This window comes from Archocentrus centrarchus, chromosome 2, assembly GCF_007364275.1.
Source record: "Archocentrus centrarchus isolate MPI-CPG fArcCen1 chromosome 2, fArcCen1, whole genome shotgun sequence".
NCBI lineage: Eukaryota > Metazoa > Chordata > Actinopteri > Cichliformes > Cichlidae > Archocentrus > Archocentrus centrarchus.
Window position 1 is genome coordinate 15,856,766 of NC_044347.1, and position 17,434 is coordinate 15,874,199.

Here is a 17,434-nt window from a genome sequence, read left to right on the forward strand (position 1 = left end):
CGTCTTTTGGAGGGATGAAACCAAAGTGGAAATGTTTGGCCGTAATGCACAGCACCACATTTGGAGAAAACCAAATGCAGCATTAGCAGCACAAGCACGGTGGTGGAGGGATGATGATTTGGGCTTGTTTTGCAGCTACATGACTGGGACACCTTGCAGTCACTGAGTTGACGATGAACTCCTCTGTGTACCAAAGTATTCTAGAGTCAAATGTGAGGCTATCTGACAGCGAAAGCTTGGTCAGAATTGGGTTATGCAACAGGATAGACAGGATGGATGGAATAACTGACCTTAATCCCAGAATAACTTGGGAATTCATAAGTAGTTTGTGATTTGTGAAAGCAGTTTGATAACAAATAGACAAAAATGTACAAAACAATAATGTCATTACTTTGTTGGTGCAGGGGGGCCTTCTCCTACGTGAAGCGAGTGACACACAAAGATGGAAAGGCCGAGTTTGCTGCCAAATTCATATCTGCTCGCGGAAAGAGGAAAACCGTGGCTCTCAAAGAGATGGATCTTCTGTCTGAGCTGGACAATGAGAGGATTCTCTTCTTCCACGATGCCTTTGAAAAGAAGAACGTGGTGGTGCTCATCACAGAGCTGTATCCTTTCAGTAGAGCATACAGTGAAATCTGTAATCTACTTTAAACAGGAAATGTTTTAGGGAACGTGTGCGTATTTTTGAAGTCAAAAAGGCTCTCCTTTTTCTGCAGTTCTGATGCAAATTTTATCTGCTATATAGTCAAACAAAAGTGCACTTAAATGCATCTCAAGTACAAGATGCACAGCATTAATCCTAATGTGTTCCAGCCTATCCCCGGAGGCATGAATGAAGCAGCCGAGATTCTTCTCTCTGACTCATCGCTGCTGAGAGGAATTAGCAAGCGCTAGGATGTGTGGGAGTTTTGCTCATTTATAATTCATTTCTCATGCACCTACCAGTTGGACTGTGCAATCAAGTTGCAGCTTTGTTTTTTTTTTCCCCCTAACTACTGTATAAAGATGTCACGAGGAGCTGCTGGAAAGAATGGCCAAGAAAACAACAGTCATGGAACTGGAGGTTTGTGTGTTTCTGCTGACTGCACTGCACTGCGCTTTCATTATGTAACATGCTTTTTAGAGTTCATTCCTTTATGTTTCACATTACAGATCCGCAGCAGTGCTCAGCAGGTTTTGGAGGGTCTTCGCTATCTCCACCAAAAAAATATTGCTCACCTCGATATAAAGGTATCCATCCATCCCACTGCAAGTGCCGTGCCAGATTTTTAAAAAATCTTTTCGGAGTTCCTAACATTGTTGTTTTTGTACACATCCCCTCTAGCCAGAAAATATTTTAATGGCAAGCCCGGGGAGTGATCAGATCCGCATTTGTGACTTTGGAAATGCCATAAAATTGGAGACTTCGGAGGAATACTACTGCAAATACGGCACGCCAGAATATGTCGCACCAGAGATTGTTAACCAAACTCCAGTTTCCACAGCAACAGACATATGGTCAGCCACCTGTTCTCTGGCATGGAGAAGTGACTAGACACAGCAGGCACTACATACACACAGTTATCTGCAAGTCCATCAAATCTTTGTCTTTATCGGTGCTTTGTTTCTCCTGAAATTCCAAGTAATATATATCTCTCCTGCTCTCCACAGGCCTGTTGGTGTCATCACTTACCTCTGGTATGTTTCTTCCACAGCATATGTATATTTAAATATAATCAATCAATCTGACATCTTACTAAATAAAGCACCTGTTCATTTTTTTTACTGTAGTCTGACTGGGGTGTCGCCCTTTGCGGGCGAGAATGACAGAGCCACTGCTTTAAACATCCGGAACTACAATGTGGCGTTTGAGGAGAGCATGTTTTCTGACCTCTGCAAAGAAGCAAAAGGATTTGTTATCAAGCTTTTGGTGGTGGACAGACTGTAAGCGTTAATTTCTCTTAGTTTTGTACCATAAACATTCTGTATATAAACCAACTGTATACTAGAGATCATAGTTTAAATGTTTCTGTAAGATGCTCCTTCTGCATGTTTTCCAATCCTAGGAGGCCCAGCGCCATTGAGTGCCTTCGTCATCCTTGGTTCAAGGTGAGCTATCACTGGAAAGTCTGTGTCACTGTTTCATGAGATTTAGTTAAGTCTCTGCTAAGGTTAAGGATGTCCCCACCTCTTTTTGTGCCTTGCAGTCACCAACAAACAAAAGCATCAGCACAGCTATGCTAAAACAAGTTTTGTCTCGAAGGCGATGGCAGGTAAGACCTGTAGATGGAGAAAAAAAATTTCTCTGTTTGTTTACAGTCATGGTAAAAGAACGTACACCCTGTGTTGTTTTTAATGTTTTACATATCAGTAAAACACTGTTTCCAAAATATCAAATAAAATGCGATAACTAAAAATGGTACAAAGACAACACAAATTTGTAAATAATTTGAGGATTTCATATATGGAACACATGTAATTTAGAGATTCAGAGACTCCAGAAAGCTCTCAAAGAAAGGGACAAGGACAAAATCCAATAATGAAAGGCTGTGGTCATCAGCCACTCAGGCAGTAAATCACACAGACATGTACATGCACCCATGGCATGGATCCAAAGCACATCTGTGAAGGCACCATTAATGCTGAACAACAAAGAAGCCTGTTTTAAGAAAGGCCTTGCTCATTTCAGCAAGACAATTTTAAACCATTTTCTGCGCATTTTACTGCAGTATCAACTTTAAAGTTGTAGTATATTTTTCTCTGTTTCTACATGCAATTTGTTTATTCACACTTGACACAGAGTTTTGGAAACAGGATTGTACTTAGATTGAAGACTAATCTCACATTATCCTCTGCTGATTGTTTCAGCGTTCCCTTATCAGTTATAAATCCAAAATGGTGATGCGGTCCATCCCAGAGCTCCTCGATGACTCATGCAGTCATTTCTCCATTGCTGTGGCCCGGCATTTAAAAGAAGGCTCCCCGCCACCCTCCTCTTCATCTGATTCAGATGCAGATGTGGATGAGCTTCCCTTTATTCCCATGCCTCTGTCCATGGTTTTCTCAGGTTCCCGGATCTCCCTCAATGAGATCCCGGGGGGTGAAGATGTCACGGGACAGCACGGTCTTGTTATGGATGGGACAAGGAAAAAGGACAGCATAGATGCAAATTCCAGAGGAGGGGCTAGTAAATCCATGAAAGGTGAAGACAAAGCCCCAAATGAGGAGGAAATGGAAAATACAAAACGAGCTCCCTTGAAAAAAGGATCGAGTGTGGAGTCAGATGAATCCCAGACAAAAACAAGGAGGTCTACAATGAGGAGAGGCAGTTCTGCCGATTCAGCGCTGCTTCTCCACATTGACCCAGAAGAAGACAATGCAGAAAAGGATTCAGAAGAAAAGAAAAAGAGTTTGAAAAAAGCTGTGTCTATGGAACTGCCTAATCGCAGCTCAAGCCCTGGGGCTGGAAAGTTAAGCCAGGAGGATTATGCCCTAAAACTGGAGCTCATGAGACAACGGCTGCTCAGGGGAGGAAACATGGACAAAAAGATGAGCGGCCTGCGAGGCCCCCTCTTTGAAACACTTGGCATTGAAGATGAAAGGCAAACAGCGTCTCTTGATCGGAACTTGAGGAGATCGAGAACAGGGCCATCAACACTCGTCAGAGCGGCCTCTTCTGAGAGCCCAGGAGAAGACATGCCAAAGACCAAAGTTTTTCGCAAAAGTACCTCTTTCACTCAGGGGGATTCTGAGCCCATGCCCCTGCACCGCAGGTTTGGAGCACCCTTAGAGATCCCATCTTTGGGCAGTGCTAGCATTGAAGGGAAAAAGCTCCAGGAGGCAACTTCAATGTCTGCACTAACAGAAGAAACAACAGTCTCAACCACAGCACAGGGAAGATTGGACCAACAGCAAAAACATGTGAAAGAGCATGACGAGGTAGATGGAATAAAAGAAAGACGGACCAAATCCCAATTCGAATGGACAGACAACACAGAGGGTGATTCTACATCTCCTTCTGTTGTTACTCCTATAATAGTAATAGAGGTAGATGAAGAAGAGGAGAGGGAAGAAAATCAGGCATTACAGATTAATGAGAAGAAAATGAAAGACAAGGGAACACGACAGAACAGTAAAGAAGCATCATTTGCAGGGCAGTCTCAAACACCTGACAAGCCCCAATCCAAAGAACCTACTACTACAGCCAATACAAAGTCTGCAGAGTCTTCATCACTTGAACATCCAGCAGTATTTGCAAAAGTGGCAACTGCTGATCACTCTCCAGGTTCTATGCCTTCTTCATCAAACCCAGATCTTCCTTCTATCCCTCGCCAGCTAGTTCTCAGAACAGACATCAAAGACATTGACTCAGAGGAGGTCTTTGAAGCAAGGTTTAAAAAACGAGAATCATCTTTGACCCGCGGCCTCAAAAAGCTGACCAGAAACAAATCTGAGGAGAAATCACCTGTATTAAGTAGAAAAGCAAACGAGGGGCCTGAAGAGATTTATAGGCCGGCACCAAGAGGGGCACCTCTTGAAATGGTTGCTACAGGACTGAAGGAGAAATCTAAATCTGTTCAAGATTTAAGGAGAGATGACCAAGAAACAGGCTTTGGTATAATTGGGAGGTTTTCTTTGCGGGCCAAGAGGTCACCATCGACTGAGAAGAAGGGTCAGAAACCACAAGAAGAAAAGCAGCCCGGTGTGCAGGAAACGGCTAAAAACAAGAGGGTTTCATGGGCTGTTGGTCGCAGTAAGTCCTTGGATACAAAGGAGCTGAATGGTGCAGGGACTCAGAAGAATGTGGATGACAGAGAGCGAGGAAAAGCCGAGGAGTCGTCTGTTTCTGCCATGAGGCGCAAGTTTGAGTCCAAAGTGGCGGGAATTTCTGCCAAAATCAGGACTCGGTCAGAGGAGAGGAACAGTAATGACACTGAGAAAGAGTTGGCTGATAGAGATTTAAAAAAGGTTTCAGACTCTCCTGTCCTGGCAATGAAACAGAGGTTTGAGAACAAAGTGGCAGGAATATCCGCAAAAATACGCAGTCAGTCTGAGGAGAGAAAAGGAGATTCAGAGGGAAAGAGCACGCCCCTGTTTTCTCGCCACCGTCACTCTCAGTCTGAGGGCCGTGGACTAAAAGGAATGGGCATCCCCGAGAATCAGCTGGCAAAACAAACTGGCACTTTGGGATCTAAGGAATCAGTTGAATCCACCTCTAGCATCCATTCTGAGAGTGAGAGAAGGTCACGGTGGGACAGGTGGGGTTTGACAAGGGGCAAGAGAGACAAAACCCCTTCCCAATCCGATTTGCCATCAAGTGTCCCCAAAGACGGGGCAAAAAGCCAACAGTTTATCCGCTCCGCTTCAGATTTTGCTCCAGTGTTCCACATCAAATTGAAGGACCACGTCTTGTTGGAGGGTGAACCTGTCACTCTTAGCTGCCTTCCAGCTGGCAGCCCACAGCCACAAATTGCATGGATGAAAGGTAGCTTTACTTCTAGCAGTGAGAGAATTATAAAAGTAATGCAAACCAGTGCTGCTAATTTGTTTTTGTTTTTTTGTGCGTTCCAGATCGGAAACAATTGGAGGTGGATGACAGAATCAACCTGATTTCCCACCCAGATGGAAGACAACTTCTAATGATCAGAAAGTCCAGCTACAAGGATGCTGGGGTTTATGAATGTGCAGCTACCAACCCCATCGCTACTATTACTACCTCCTGTACACTTTCCATAGCTTGTAAGTAGCTTGTGTGTTTCATGATACCTTAAGATTTCTTTTGGCATTAACTTTTTGTTTTATAGAACAGAGAAATTTTTGTATGAATCTGTTGATATATTGATTTGTTGCGTTAAAGTTTTTGGCTTTTAAGTGCATCATTTTGCAGCCCTGAAGACTGCAGTTAGCACTCTCCACAGAAGAACAACTGCTCATTTTCCTTTCAGACACACAGTAATTTTCATAATGTGATGTATTTTACATGATTGAATTTTAATTGCACTGAGCATGGTATGAATGATAACATAACTAAAATGAATATTAATGCCAACAGATTCATTTTACAGTAGATTAACTTAATGTTTTTTTGGGGGGGGGATTTTCTCATAATTATCACCCATTAAAAGCAAATGATACTGTATTTCCTGCAATTTATCTCACGATGATCAAAACCAACTGTGGCAGATCATACTTTAAATTCCTGGCATGCTTTTGCACCAAGAGCCCACATCGAGTGCAGTGGTCTGCCCACAAATGCAATGCAATTGCAGCAATTGTGGCTTTGGACATTATTTGCTATTTACCTCCCCTTGATAATCTTTCAGCAGTATGAAAAATACTTGGAACAGTTTATCTCACCTCCAAAGTCTTCCTAGCGGACCATCTTAATAGGAAATGCATTGTGACATTCAAGAACCACATTATCGTGTCATGTTTGGTTTCATTTAAAAACAATTTTTAGATCGGCTGGAATGGTTGTGTATTTTCACATAAATCAATGATCAGCTATAACAGAAATCTAATATAAACTAAACAAAAAAATCATGTTTTTCTCAACATATGATGATTAAATGTGACAGAAGAAATCTGCAGTTTGTTGTAAAAAAGAAAACTGAGCAGGAGAAACGGCAATCATACATGGAAACATGATCAGCATTAAATGTGAAACACAGAAGGCAGTAACGTAAAAACAAAACAACACCCACCAGTGGGCAATGAGAAATAAGGCTAAACACACAAATTGCTGAAACCACAAACAATTCAAAAACCTACTGGAATCAGACTTGGGGAACCATGCACCTTGCTGTTGATGAAAATCATCATCAAAAATCCTTTCCTAAGAGCTTAATTTTTAAGAGTGAGAGTGCTGGTTAAAATGGTCTTTTTCCCACATGTAGCGAGTGACGATAGTCTCATAGTTTGTCCACCAGAAAGGCTTCTGTAGACTCCAAACTTCAAGTCCACTGAGTGCCCTACAATATGCAAAATACCTTTTGCTGGTTAAAACATTAGGTTTATCATCAAATGAGTATTTTAGCATTCCTATGTATATTTTGCTATTAAAAGCTAATCCTAGCTATATGGTAACGCTAGCTATAAGTTTAAGCCACCCAAAAGACATATAATAACATATAATAGCTTAAAACTGTCAGTTGGATATTTGAATTATCAGTAAAAAAATTGTGTGCTGTGCAAGTAGGAATACTGACCATAAGGGTCCCACAATATTATTATTATTCATTCCTCCCATATAGTTTCAACAGTGCCCATTTTGGGTGCCTGAAAGGCTGGTTTTCTAATTCAAAACCTTGCTCTGAGTTCTGTAGTTTATTAGTAGTGTATCCTGCCATAAAAAAATCTTTTAGCCCTTTTTTGGTTATTTTGCTTGCAGATGAACTGAAAAAAAAGTAGAGCCTGACTGATATAGGATTTTTAAGACCAATACCGATATTTGGTGATTTAAAAATCCAATATATCAGTTGAATTTTTTTTTTTTTCTTTCAGACGCATGAAACCGATTTCCCTAGAATGTGTAGTTATTTATGAATCCTTGCTAAAATACTATGACAACACAGGTTAAAAATAAATCTTTCACTTCATTTACTGGCCAATAAAAATTGTTTGCCAACACTCACATTTTGGCAGATAGCTAATATTGGCCGATAACATTGCCGATATATTGGCAAAAATTGACGATCTAGTGAGAAGACACCCTTATGCCATGCAAATTAGTGCAGATCTGTGAATTGTTCTCCCCTTCAGTGCTGGCAGGATTTTAATGTGCTCTGTCTCCAATTGTCTAATGTCTTAAATTTTCTTTTGCATGCCCTCTTACAGTGTATACTCACATAATTTGTTGTTACTCTTCTTCTTTATATTCCAACTCCCTTCATCTTGTTCCACCAATGAAGGTGTCCCCAAACGGCCAGGAACCCCTGAAGTTCCTCAGACTTATAACAACACGGCCCTGGTGCTGTGGAAGCCATCTGAGACAAAATCTCCATGCAGCTACATTCTGGAAAGAAAAACAGAGGGTGAGGTAGTTAGTAATGATATTATCTTGTAGCAGCATTCAGCTTCCTCGCATTAAAAATACTTCTGATTAGAGAATGTCATTGAAAATAAGATGTAATGGCTGATTCTTTTTCAGGAGGCAGATGTCTTACCCACACAGATTACTACTTTATGTGCTTACCGATGCTGCCATCTGCTGTTAAATAGATGAACTACAACTACAAGATTTTATTACCTTTGCCAAAAGCAGGTTATGTTCTTGATAGCATTTGCGTGCGTCCGTGGCATTCTCTCTGTAAACATGATAGAAAAGTTTTGAATGAATTCTGATAAAACTTTGCAGGAGTGTAGAGTGGGGCCATGTTAATGATCCACTGAAATTTGCCTTACATTCACCGAGGTCTTCAAAGTCAGCTTAATGATTTATTGGTCCAAAATTGACAAGAAGCCTTATAACTTAGAAATTATGATTCTCACAAGTGTGGTGGGTATTGTCAGCATATTGAAAGTACCGTATAAAAATTTAAAATATGTCACATTTGACCTCTGACCTCTCCTTCAAGGTCAACAGATTGATCTGAAGGTCAAAGTGATAATAATGCTATATAGAGCTGCTTAAAACTACTTTTCTTGCAGACATTGTTTGTATTGACCACATATAGGCATGGGGATTTTAAATCATGTTTGACCTCTGACCTCTTCTTCAAAGTCAAATAGGGTCAAAATTTCATCAAATGTCTTTTAGCTTTAAAACTGCTTAAAACTCTGCTGCCTTTGTTTGTATTGGCAGCATTTAGGAAATGATACTGGTATATGAGGACTCTAAAATATCACATTATAGTTTGCATCCAAATATCAGCTCACATTTGACCTCTGACCTGCCTTTCTTTCAAGTTGACCTCAAAATGTGTTACATCTTTAAAGAAATCTTATACTCTTTATTTCCTTTCTGTCCTGCAGGGGATTCAAACTGGTTAACCGTAGCCACGGGAATTGCCGACTGCTACTACAATGTCACAGACCTGCCACCAGGTGGCGCCTTCAAGTTCCGTGTGGCCTGTGTGAACAAGGCTGGACAGGGGCCATACAGCAGCTGTTCTGCCCTTGTTAGCTTGGACCCCACAGGTATATTACCCCCTCTGAACATACAGGGATAAACAGGATGTAATTTACTGCACAGATTGATGTTCTGAAAACATCATACTAATGCACATGCTATGGATTAAATCCCACCGTGTGACACGATATTAGCATACATTCTAATATAGTACATTTTCCTGGAAAATTAATTAAGAAAATGTTCCCTTCTTATGCCATTTTTATTTAATAAATTATATAAAAGCAAGTTCTGACATTGATTCAAAATACGGACTGTAGTAAAAGACCGACATAGCCTCAAGGCCTTACAAGTAAACAGCATTCTTTCTCATGTCGCTCTGTTCTCACAGCTGGAGGAGCTTCACCTACCATTGCTGTTGTAAAGACAGCCCCAGCCCCAACAGAGCCTATGGTTACCTCCTCAGTGACGCTCCCTTCACACAAACCAATCCAAAATAGCGTTCCCAGATTAAGGGTCTCCACCATCACCTCCACCTCCTCTCCTCCAAAAGATGAAGCCCTCACTGATGCATCCTCTTTTCAAGCTGCATCTCCATCATCCAAAATGGTGGTCACACCTACACCTTCAACCTCCCTGCCTTCCAGCCCTTCAGCAAACCCTCCATCGCCATCTGCAGGTGTAACAGTAGATGACACACAAAAAATAAACCCCACTCTCCCTTCATCACCAACCACCAAACCAACTTCCCCCTTTGTCCTCCCCAAACCCCAGAGTCCAGTAAATGTGGTGACCCCTATGACGCAGACTACAGCCATATCACCCCCACCTCTGCTTGTAACCTCACCTTCAACCCCAACAAAACCAGCCGTGGCCTCAGTGCCCATGTACGTCCCCACAACCACTGCTACTGCCCGTGTGGCCCCAACTCCAGTGTCCTTTACCCCACAAGTACTACAGACCTCTAGCTTGAGTCCCATTGCTGATGGAGCCAGTACCCCCACCAGAGGCACCCCATCGGGACACATTACACCCTCCACTGTTCTACGACAGGGAGTTCCACAGAAACCGTACACTTTCTTAGATGAGAAAGCGAGGTGAGATCAATATTGACTTTTTTAGGGAAAAACCATAAATCATTAAAAAGCCGGTGAACCAAAGAGATGCTGAGACTACTGTTAAATATGTATTTTATTGACCTTAGTCTGAATATTAGAACTTTTTAGTGCCCTTGAAGAGAATAAATGTATCTGGTCAAGCTTTTATTTTTACTGCACATGGTAATCAGGACTTTTTGCCAGGGGTCGATTTGGAGTCGTCCGAGAGTGCAGAGAGAACGCAACGGGTAAAATCTACATGGCAAAGATCATTCCCTACATTCAAGAGAACAAGCAGGAGGTCCTGAAGGAGTACGAGATCCTGAAATCTCTTCACAATGAAAAGGTCATGGCTCTCCACGAGGCCTACATCACACCACGCTACCTGGTGCTGGTAGCAGAGTACTGCACTGGCAAAGAGCTGCTGTACAGCCTTATAGACAGGTAGGATGGTGGATACATCGGCTCACACTGAGACACACTTGCACATCAGGGGCCTCGAAGGAAGACTTTCTTGAAGTCATTTTAAAAAAAGGTTCAGTCAGGATCACAATAGTTAAAAGGTGGTTATTTCCATCTGCATTAAGTTATTTTGACAGTATGGTTATATTCTCAGGACAGCAGACATAACCTAGGGCTAGGGTGGGTTGCAAAGTGGCTTGAAGATGTACAGCAGATGTAGACAGGCAATGGTGACTAAAATAACATGCCCTATATGAGAAGTAAATAGAAGCATAGAAGAGTACCTTGTACCTTTTTATTGTAATTTTTTTCTTTCAGTAAGAAAACTATAATACATATTATTTAAGCTGCAGTCATGAAATGACTTGCAGCATAATATTGGTTTAACACTTCCACAAAAAAAAGAATATTGCAAATGACTTGTACATGCTCCAAGTATTCATCCATTTTCTATCACTTATCTGGGGTTGGTTCATGAGAGCAGCTCATTCGGGGTGACACTAAGACGCTCCCAAACCAGTCAGGAGATGCAATCTTTCCAGTGTGTCCTGGGTCCCTCCCAAATGACCAAGGTCCTCACCTTATCTCTAAGGGAGAGCCCAGCCACCCTTTGAAGGAAACTCATTACTGCCGCTTTGTTCTTTCGGTCATTACCCCAAAGCTTGTGGTGAGGGTGGGATGTAGATCAACAGATTGGTACAGCATCTGCATCACTGCCACTCTCCCCTCACTCATTAAAAAGACTCAGAGATAATTAATGCTTGAGCAGCTTGTTCTAAATTTTCAAAAAGTGTGTCACTATGGGCACTGGTATATTTCACTGGGTTGAACAGGGGACCCATGTGCTGAAAGGCTACTGAGGGGCCCTGGTTTGAGTGTAACTAATCACACGAGAATCTCCTTTATCGCTCACAAAAGGTTTCGTTATTCTGAAGACGACGTGGTGGGTTACCTGGTCCAGATTCTCCAGGGAGTCGAGTACCTCCATAACCGTCGCATCCTCCACCTGGACCTCAAGTCTGACAACATCATGGTGACAAACCTCAATGCCATCAAGATTGTGGACTTTGGGAGCGCGCAGAGCTTCAACCCCCTCAGCCTCAAACACCAGGAATCGGGACCCGGAACGTTGGAGTACATGGGTAAGGGTTGCATGCTGTAATCTCCACATGCTTGATATTTTTTTATGATAGATCCACTATTAAAGCACCAAAACAAAACAAAAAAAAACTTGACAGCAGCTTTTAGGTTTTCTAAATTTTCATCTTCTAACAATTGTGGTCCAAGCTCCTGAGATGGTGAAAGGTGAAGTGGTTGGTCCTCCTGCAGATATTTGGACTGTTGGCGTTGTCACCTACATTATGTAAGTTTTTTCTTTATTTCATTGCTGCTAATGACCTTTACCCTTAAGACCACAGTCAATGGGATGTATTATGACTGAATTCAGCCAAAGAAATACCGTGTTTTACAAGTTTGGTGTCTTTAAGTTTTGAAAAAGGCGTCCCATACCCATACCATTTTTTTTTCTCTCTTTCCAACCAGGCTTAGTGGTCGCCTCCCCTTTGAAGATAAGGACCCTCAACATGTTGAATCCAAAATCCTGATGGCCAAGTTTGACCCAACAAAACTGTACCCGAATGTGTCCCAAAGTGCCTCTGCATTTCTCAAGAAGATGTTGAGCAGTTACCCATGGTGATTTTTTTTTTTTTTTAAGTTAATTGTAAGGTTCTTATAAGCAAGAACAATGTCAAATGTTACCTTTTGCACATTTGTATGGGGGTTTTTTGTGTTTGTTTTTTTTTAGGGCCCGTCCGACCACAAGAGATTGCTTCACGCATGCCTGGCTGCAGGACTCCTACCTGATGAAGCTTAGGAGACAGACTCTCACCTTCGCCTCCAGCCGACTGAAGGAGTTCCTGGTAGAACAACAAAGCCGTCGCACAGAGGAAGCCACCAAGCACAAAGTGCTGCTGCGCACCTACCAGAGCTCGCCCCAGTCCCCGGCGTCCGGGACAGTAAAAACCCCGAAGTGAGGTGATGGTAAAAATGCCACACCACAATGTGAGTTTGCGATGCTCAAAAGGAAGCAAAATTGGAACTCTTTGCATCTTAATACATCCTCTGTGAACCACTGCTGCATGAAAAATGTCAGCCTGCCAAGTGAGGCACAGTTTAACGTTCGGGGCGACAGGGGCAGACACACACACGGGAGTTCAAAACTCAAGATTCGACACCAGTGGGATTCCTACGTCAAAGAAAATCCCAGGGAAGAAGAAGCACCGCCGCCGTGATGTGAATCAGCGAAGAAAGGACACAGGATGTTCTTTGCTTTTTATTTATTTTTTTTGGATTGCACAGCTTCTCAATCACATTGTGATTTCTGAAATTGCACATTAATATTCGGTTTAGCCCCTGGCCTCCACTCTGCACGATCAGCCTGGAACATGTGCACCACTAATACTTTTACCTTGTTTATGCCACTAAATTTAGTAATAAAGAACTCATGTGAATGTACCATGATTTAAGCTGCTATCTTATGTATTTTTGCATTTAGCCACACATTTTAAAACTCAGCCAAAAAGATGTCGTTTTTGTTTTTGTTTGTTTATTTTTGTCTTTTGGAAATTGTTTACTTTTTTCATGCTAATTTATTTGCATGCATGTATGTGTGTGTGTGTGTGTGTGTGTGTGTGTGTGTGCGTGCCTGTGTGAGTGTGTGCATGAGCATTTTTGCTTCACTTTTTTTGGAATTTAGCATTATAGCAGAAAAAAAAAGAGAAAAAAAAAAAACCTAAAAATAAGGGGTGTCTGTGATTAGTGTCATGCAGTAAACACGAACTGATTTAGGGTGAGTTAGGACTATCTCGTACAACTTCTTGTTCTGTGGTTAAAATTCAGCTCTTAACTGTAATACAACGATGAAAGGAGGTCCTTAATGTAGATATTTGCCTCTCAGAAGTCACACACACTGGTGAAGTACTGTGGTTTCAGTATTACCCAGCGGTTGATCAGGTCACCAGTGCCTAAATCAGATTGCTATCCAAAATGTTTAACTTGTATATGTGTCTCCACTGGTTCTAATCCACAAAGCAAAAATCTGATTACAATATTTGGACTTTACGGCAACACGCAGATGCATATGGATTCTTACATGCACAGGTTTATACATGCATACATACACACAGTACACACCGTCCTTGTAATAATAGACCGTCTTGTGTATTGCTCTATCACAGTGTTCCTTTTTTGTATGAATTTGGATGGTTGAAGATTTGTAAATGTACCAATTTGCGGTGTTTATATGTGGAAAAAGTTGAAAATGTTTTTATGAGATGGTATGTAATAAACTATTGATACGATTGGGAATATTAACATTTTTGTTGTTCTGAGTGGAATCTTGTTTTGGGTTCACGCTTGCGCTTGGGACCATAAAAATATGCAAACACTTCACCCCCTGTTGAGGGATCCCCCTGGGAAGTGCAGTTGAACACAGCCAATATGGCTGAAGCTGTGCGTTCAGTGTTCACTTCCTTAACTTGTTTGCCTGCAAATGAAACCGTGTCAAACATGGGTGGCGAGAAAAATGCAGCAAGTGTCCCTAAACCTACAACTGTGGCCATTTTATTATGTCAACACTGAAAAATTATATATTTAAAAAGCACCAGTTATATAGAAATGAATCAGTCTGCAGAGTTATAATTTTGTTATTTTTTTATTACAATATTGGGGATATTTAAGAAGCACAGAATATGTATTGCAATACAAATGCAGCACCTTGCAAAAGCGTTTGGCTCAAATTCCAGTTTAAACATGCATCAATGCCTCCCATCGTGTGCTATAGCAGTCTTAGATTATTTTCACCCAATTTAATTACCATAATGATATTTGGTCGTCTAATGTATAGTTAGCGTTGTGGGTAAAGTGCTAATACACAAACTATACTATACTGGCTAAAGCTTTTAAAGGTACAGTCAGTCGTTTGTTGAGGTTGTTCAACAGAAAACAAACATTTACATTGATGAGTGTGTAATTACATCTTCCAACAAATTGATGCATTCTCATAAACTTAATCCTTTAAAAAGACATAGGAGTAGGTGCCAGTTTGTGGAAGCTGCCATGTTGCACACAGTGGCAGTGATGGACACTGTCGTTCTGCCTAATCGCATTTTATGTATGTGGCTAGAAACCAAAGTAGCCAAAGGCGGAAGAGAAGAGAACTCTTAGGCGTATGGCGTAAGGTATGAAGGATCATACCTATGTTTTATCATCTGAGAATCCTAAATCAGAGGCGTCAAACATGCAGCCATGCAAAGTCATTCATTGGTGATGCCAAAATTGCAACACACGAGGTAAATGTATTTATTTCTAGATATCAGCAAGCTGGTTAAGGCAGATTTCTAATCTGCCAGTCACACGGCAGCTACTCAATGCATTTAGGCATGTAGGTCAAGGCAACCTGCTGAACTTTAAACTGAGAATCACAATTGTGAAGAAAGTTGATTTAAGCGACTTTGAACATTGGTGTTCAAAGGCAACAAGTCAAATACCACTTGTTACAACCAAGGTATGCAGACGAGCATCTCTGAGTGCACAGCACATGAACAACACAACAGCAGAAGACACTGGGCGACACTCCAGTCAGCTAAGACTGCAATTCATATGGGCTCACCAAAACTGGACACACTGGAAAATATCGCCTGGGCTGAGTCTCAGTTTCTGCTGCAACATTCAGATGGTAGGGTCAACAGTTCAGGCTGCTGGTGGTGGTACAATAGTGTGGGGGATGTTTTCATGGTACACAGGCCAACTGAGCATCATTTAAACACCACAGGCTACTTGAGTATTGTTGCTGACCGTGTCCATCCATTTATGGCCACAGTGTACCCGTCTTCTGATGGCTGCTTCCAGCAGGATAACACACCATATCACACAAATCAAATAATCGCAAACTGGTTTCTTGAACGTGACAATGAGTTCACTGTACTCAAATGGCCCCCTCAGTCACCAGACCTCAATCCAATAGAGGGGCAATCCAGGGATGTGGAGGACTGGAGATTGCCATCATGAATTTGCACCTGACAAATCTGTACTTCAGTTTGCAGCAACTTTGTGATGCTATCATGTCGATATGGACCGAGGAATGCTTCCAGGACCTTGTTGAATCTGTGCCATGAAGACTTAAGGCAGCTCTGAAGGAAAAAAAGGGGGTCCAACCCAGTACTAACGAGGTATAACTAATGAAGAGGCCAATGAGTGTAGAATGGTTTTGTGGTCCTGGTTTTATGCCTTTCCCCTGTCTGGTGACAGTGGTATTTTTGAAATTCCAATAATTTCTTCTGACATCTCAAACTCTTTTCTAAATAGATCACTAAATAAAACCTTTTGATGAGACCTTTTTTAAACGATTGAGATGAAGGGTGTCTTTCATTTAGGCTTTCTGCGTTTTAAAATCTTGCTTATGGCTGAGATGAAAGTTTTCAGAATGTGCATATTTACACTTAAAGAAAACTAAAAACTTGGATTTTGTTTTTCAATATAGGTAAATATGCAGTGGTTTTACAGGCACACTTGAGATCAAATTGTGCAGTGTGTGGCACATGAACTACAATGAGTCTGACATTCCTGGCCTGGAATAAGTGTTTAAGTTCAGTAAGTGAGCAGGCCTAAAAGTAATACACAACATTGCCGAACGTATTTGCTCATCTGTCTTCACACACTTGTGCACTTGAGTAATGTCCCATTCTTAATCCATAGGCTTTAATATGATGTATGCCCACTCTTTGCAGCTAGAACTGCTTCAACTCTTCTGGGAAGGCTTTCCACAAGGTTTAGGAATGTTTACGGGAATTTTTACCATTTTTCCAGAAGCACATTTGTGAGGTCAGACACTGATGTTGGACAAGAAGGCCTGGCTCACAGTCTCCACTCTAATTCATCCCAAAGGTGTTCTATTGGGTTGAGATCAGGACTCTGTGCAGGCCACTCAAGTTCTTCCACACCAAACTCTCTGATCCATGTCTTTATGGACCTGCTTTGTGCACTGGTGTGCAGTCATATTGGAACAGGAAGGGGCCATCCCCAAACTGTTTCCACAAAGTTGGGAGCATGAAATTATCCAAAATGTCCTTTAATCTAAATCTAAATGTCCTCTAATCTGAAGGCCACGTGAAGTTTGGAGGTCTGTAGTGACTGACTCTGCAGAAAGTTAGTGACCTCTGTGGTCAGCATCTGCTGGTCTACCACTTTGTGGTTGAGTTGCTGTGATTCCCAATCATTTCCACTTTGTTATAATACCAGTAACAGTTGACTGTGGAATATTTTGTAATGAGGAAATGTCACAACTGGTCTTATTACACAGATGGCATCCTATCACAATGTAGAAGCAGTCTGCATGCCTAAGTGCTGGGTTTAATACACCTGTGGCCATAGAAGTGACCGGAATACCTGAATTCAATGATTTGGATGGGTGAGTGAATACTTATGGCAATTTAGTGTGTATCTAATAGGAGTCTCTTTCTACTGGCACAAAAAAATAAAGAATTAAAAAAAAACAGTTTCACAAAATGGTTCAGGTTAACTCAATAATTTTATTATTTTCATTTACAAGAGCAAACCAGGAAACGGAGACGACACTTGCGCGACGCTCCCTGACTCCAGCCAGTTTCAAGGGACCCAATTTGGGCGTTTCTTCTCTGCTGCGACTTCCAGAAAAAAAAAATATATATATTTTTTTTGCTCTTCCCTGAACAACTTCTTACTAACGCTAGTCATTGCACGACGAAGGCGACGACAGTAAATAAGCTACACCCACACAGCATACACGCAG

The 17,434-nt window shown here is 41.6% G+C and overlaps 1 protein-coding gene across 1 annotated transcript in view; it reads left to right on the plus strand.

Moving 5' to 3' along the window:
* The window catches only part of spega (striated muscle enriched protein kinase a), a 54,918-nt gene extending 40,952 nt beyond the window's left edge, over positions 1-13,966 (plus strand). Inside the window, exons 24-41 of the mRNA XM_030746094.1 lie at positions 405-605; positions 1,006-1,063; positions 1,153-1,230; positions 1,325-1,497; positions 1,651-1,677; positions 1,771-1,923; positions 2,046-2,088; positions 2,187-2,252; positions 2,848-5,464; positions 5,551-5,718; positions 7,890-8,012; positions 8,953-9,117; positions 9,441-10,146; positions 10,351-10,590; positions 11,527-11,750; positions 11,896-11,971; positions 12,151-12,300; positions 12,413-13,966. Coding sequence (XP_030601954.1) covers positions 405-605; positions 1,006-1,063; positions 1,153-1,230; positions 1,325-1,497; positions 1,651-1,677; positions 1,771-1,923; positions 2,046-2,088; positions 2,187-2,252; positions 2,848-5,464; positions 5,551-5,718; positions 7,890-8,012; positions 8,953-9,117; positions 9,441-10,146; positions 10,351-10,590; positions 11,527-11,750; positions 11,896-11,971; positions 12,151-12,300; positions 12,413-12,641 — 5,497 coding nt within the window. The 3' untranslated portion in view covers positions 12,642-13,966. The remainder of the gene's footprint in view (positions 1-404; positions 606-1,005; positions 1,064-1,152; positions 1,231-1,324; positions 1,498-1,650; positions 1,678-1,770; positions 1,924-2,045; positions 2,089-2,186; positions 2,253-2,847; positions 5,465-5,550; positions 5,719-7,889; positions 8,013-8,952; positions 9,118-9,440; positions 10,147-10,350; positions 10,591-11,526; positions 11,751-11,895; positions 11,972-12,150; positions 12,301-12,412) is intronic.
* Positions 13,967-17,434: the final 3,468 nt, after the last annotated feature.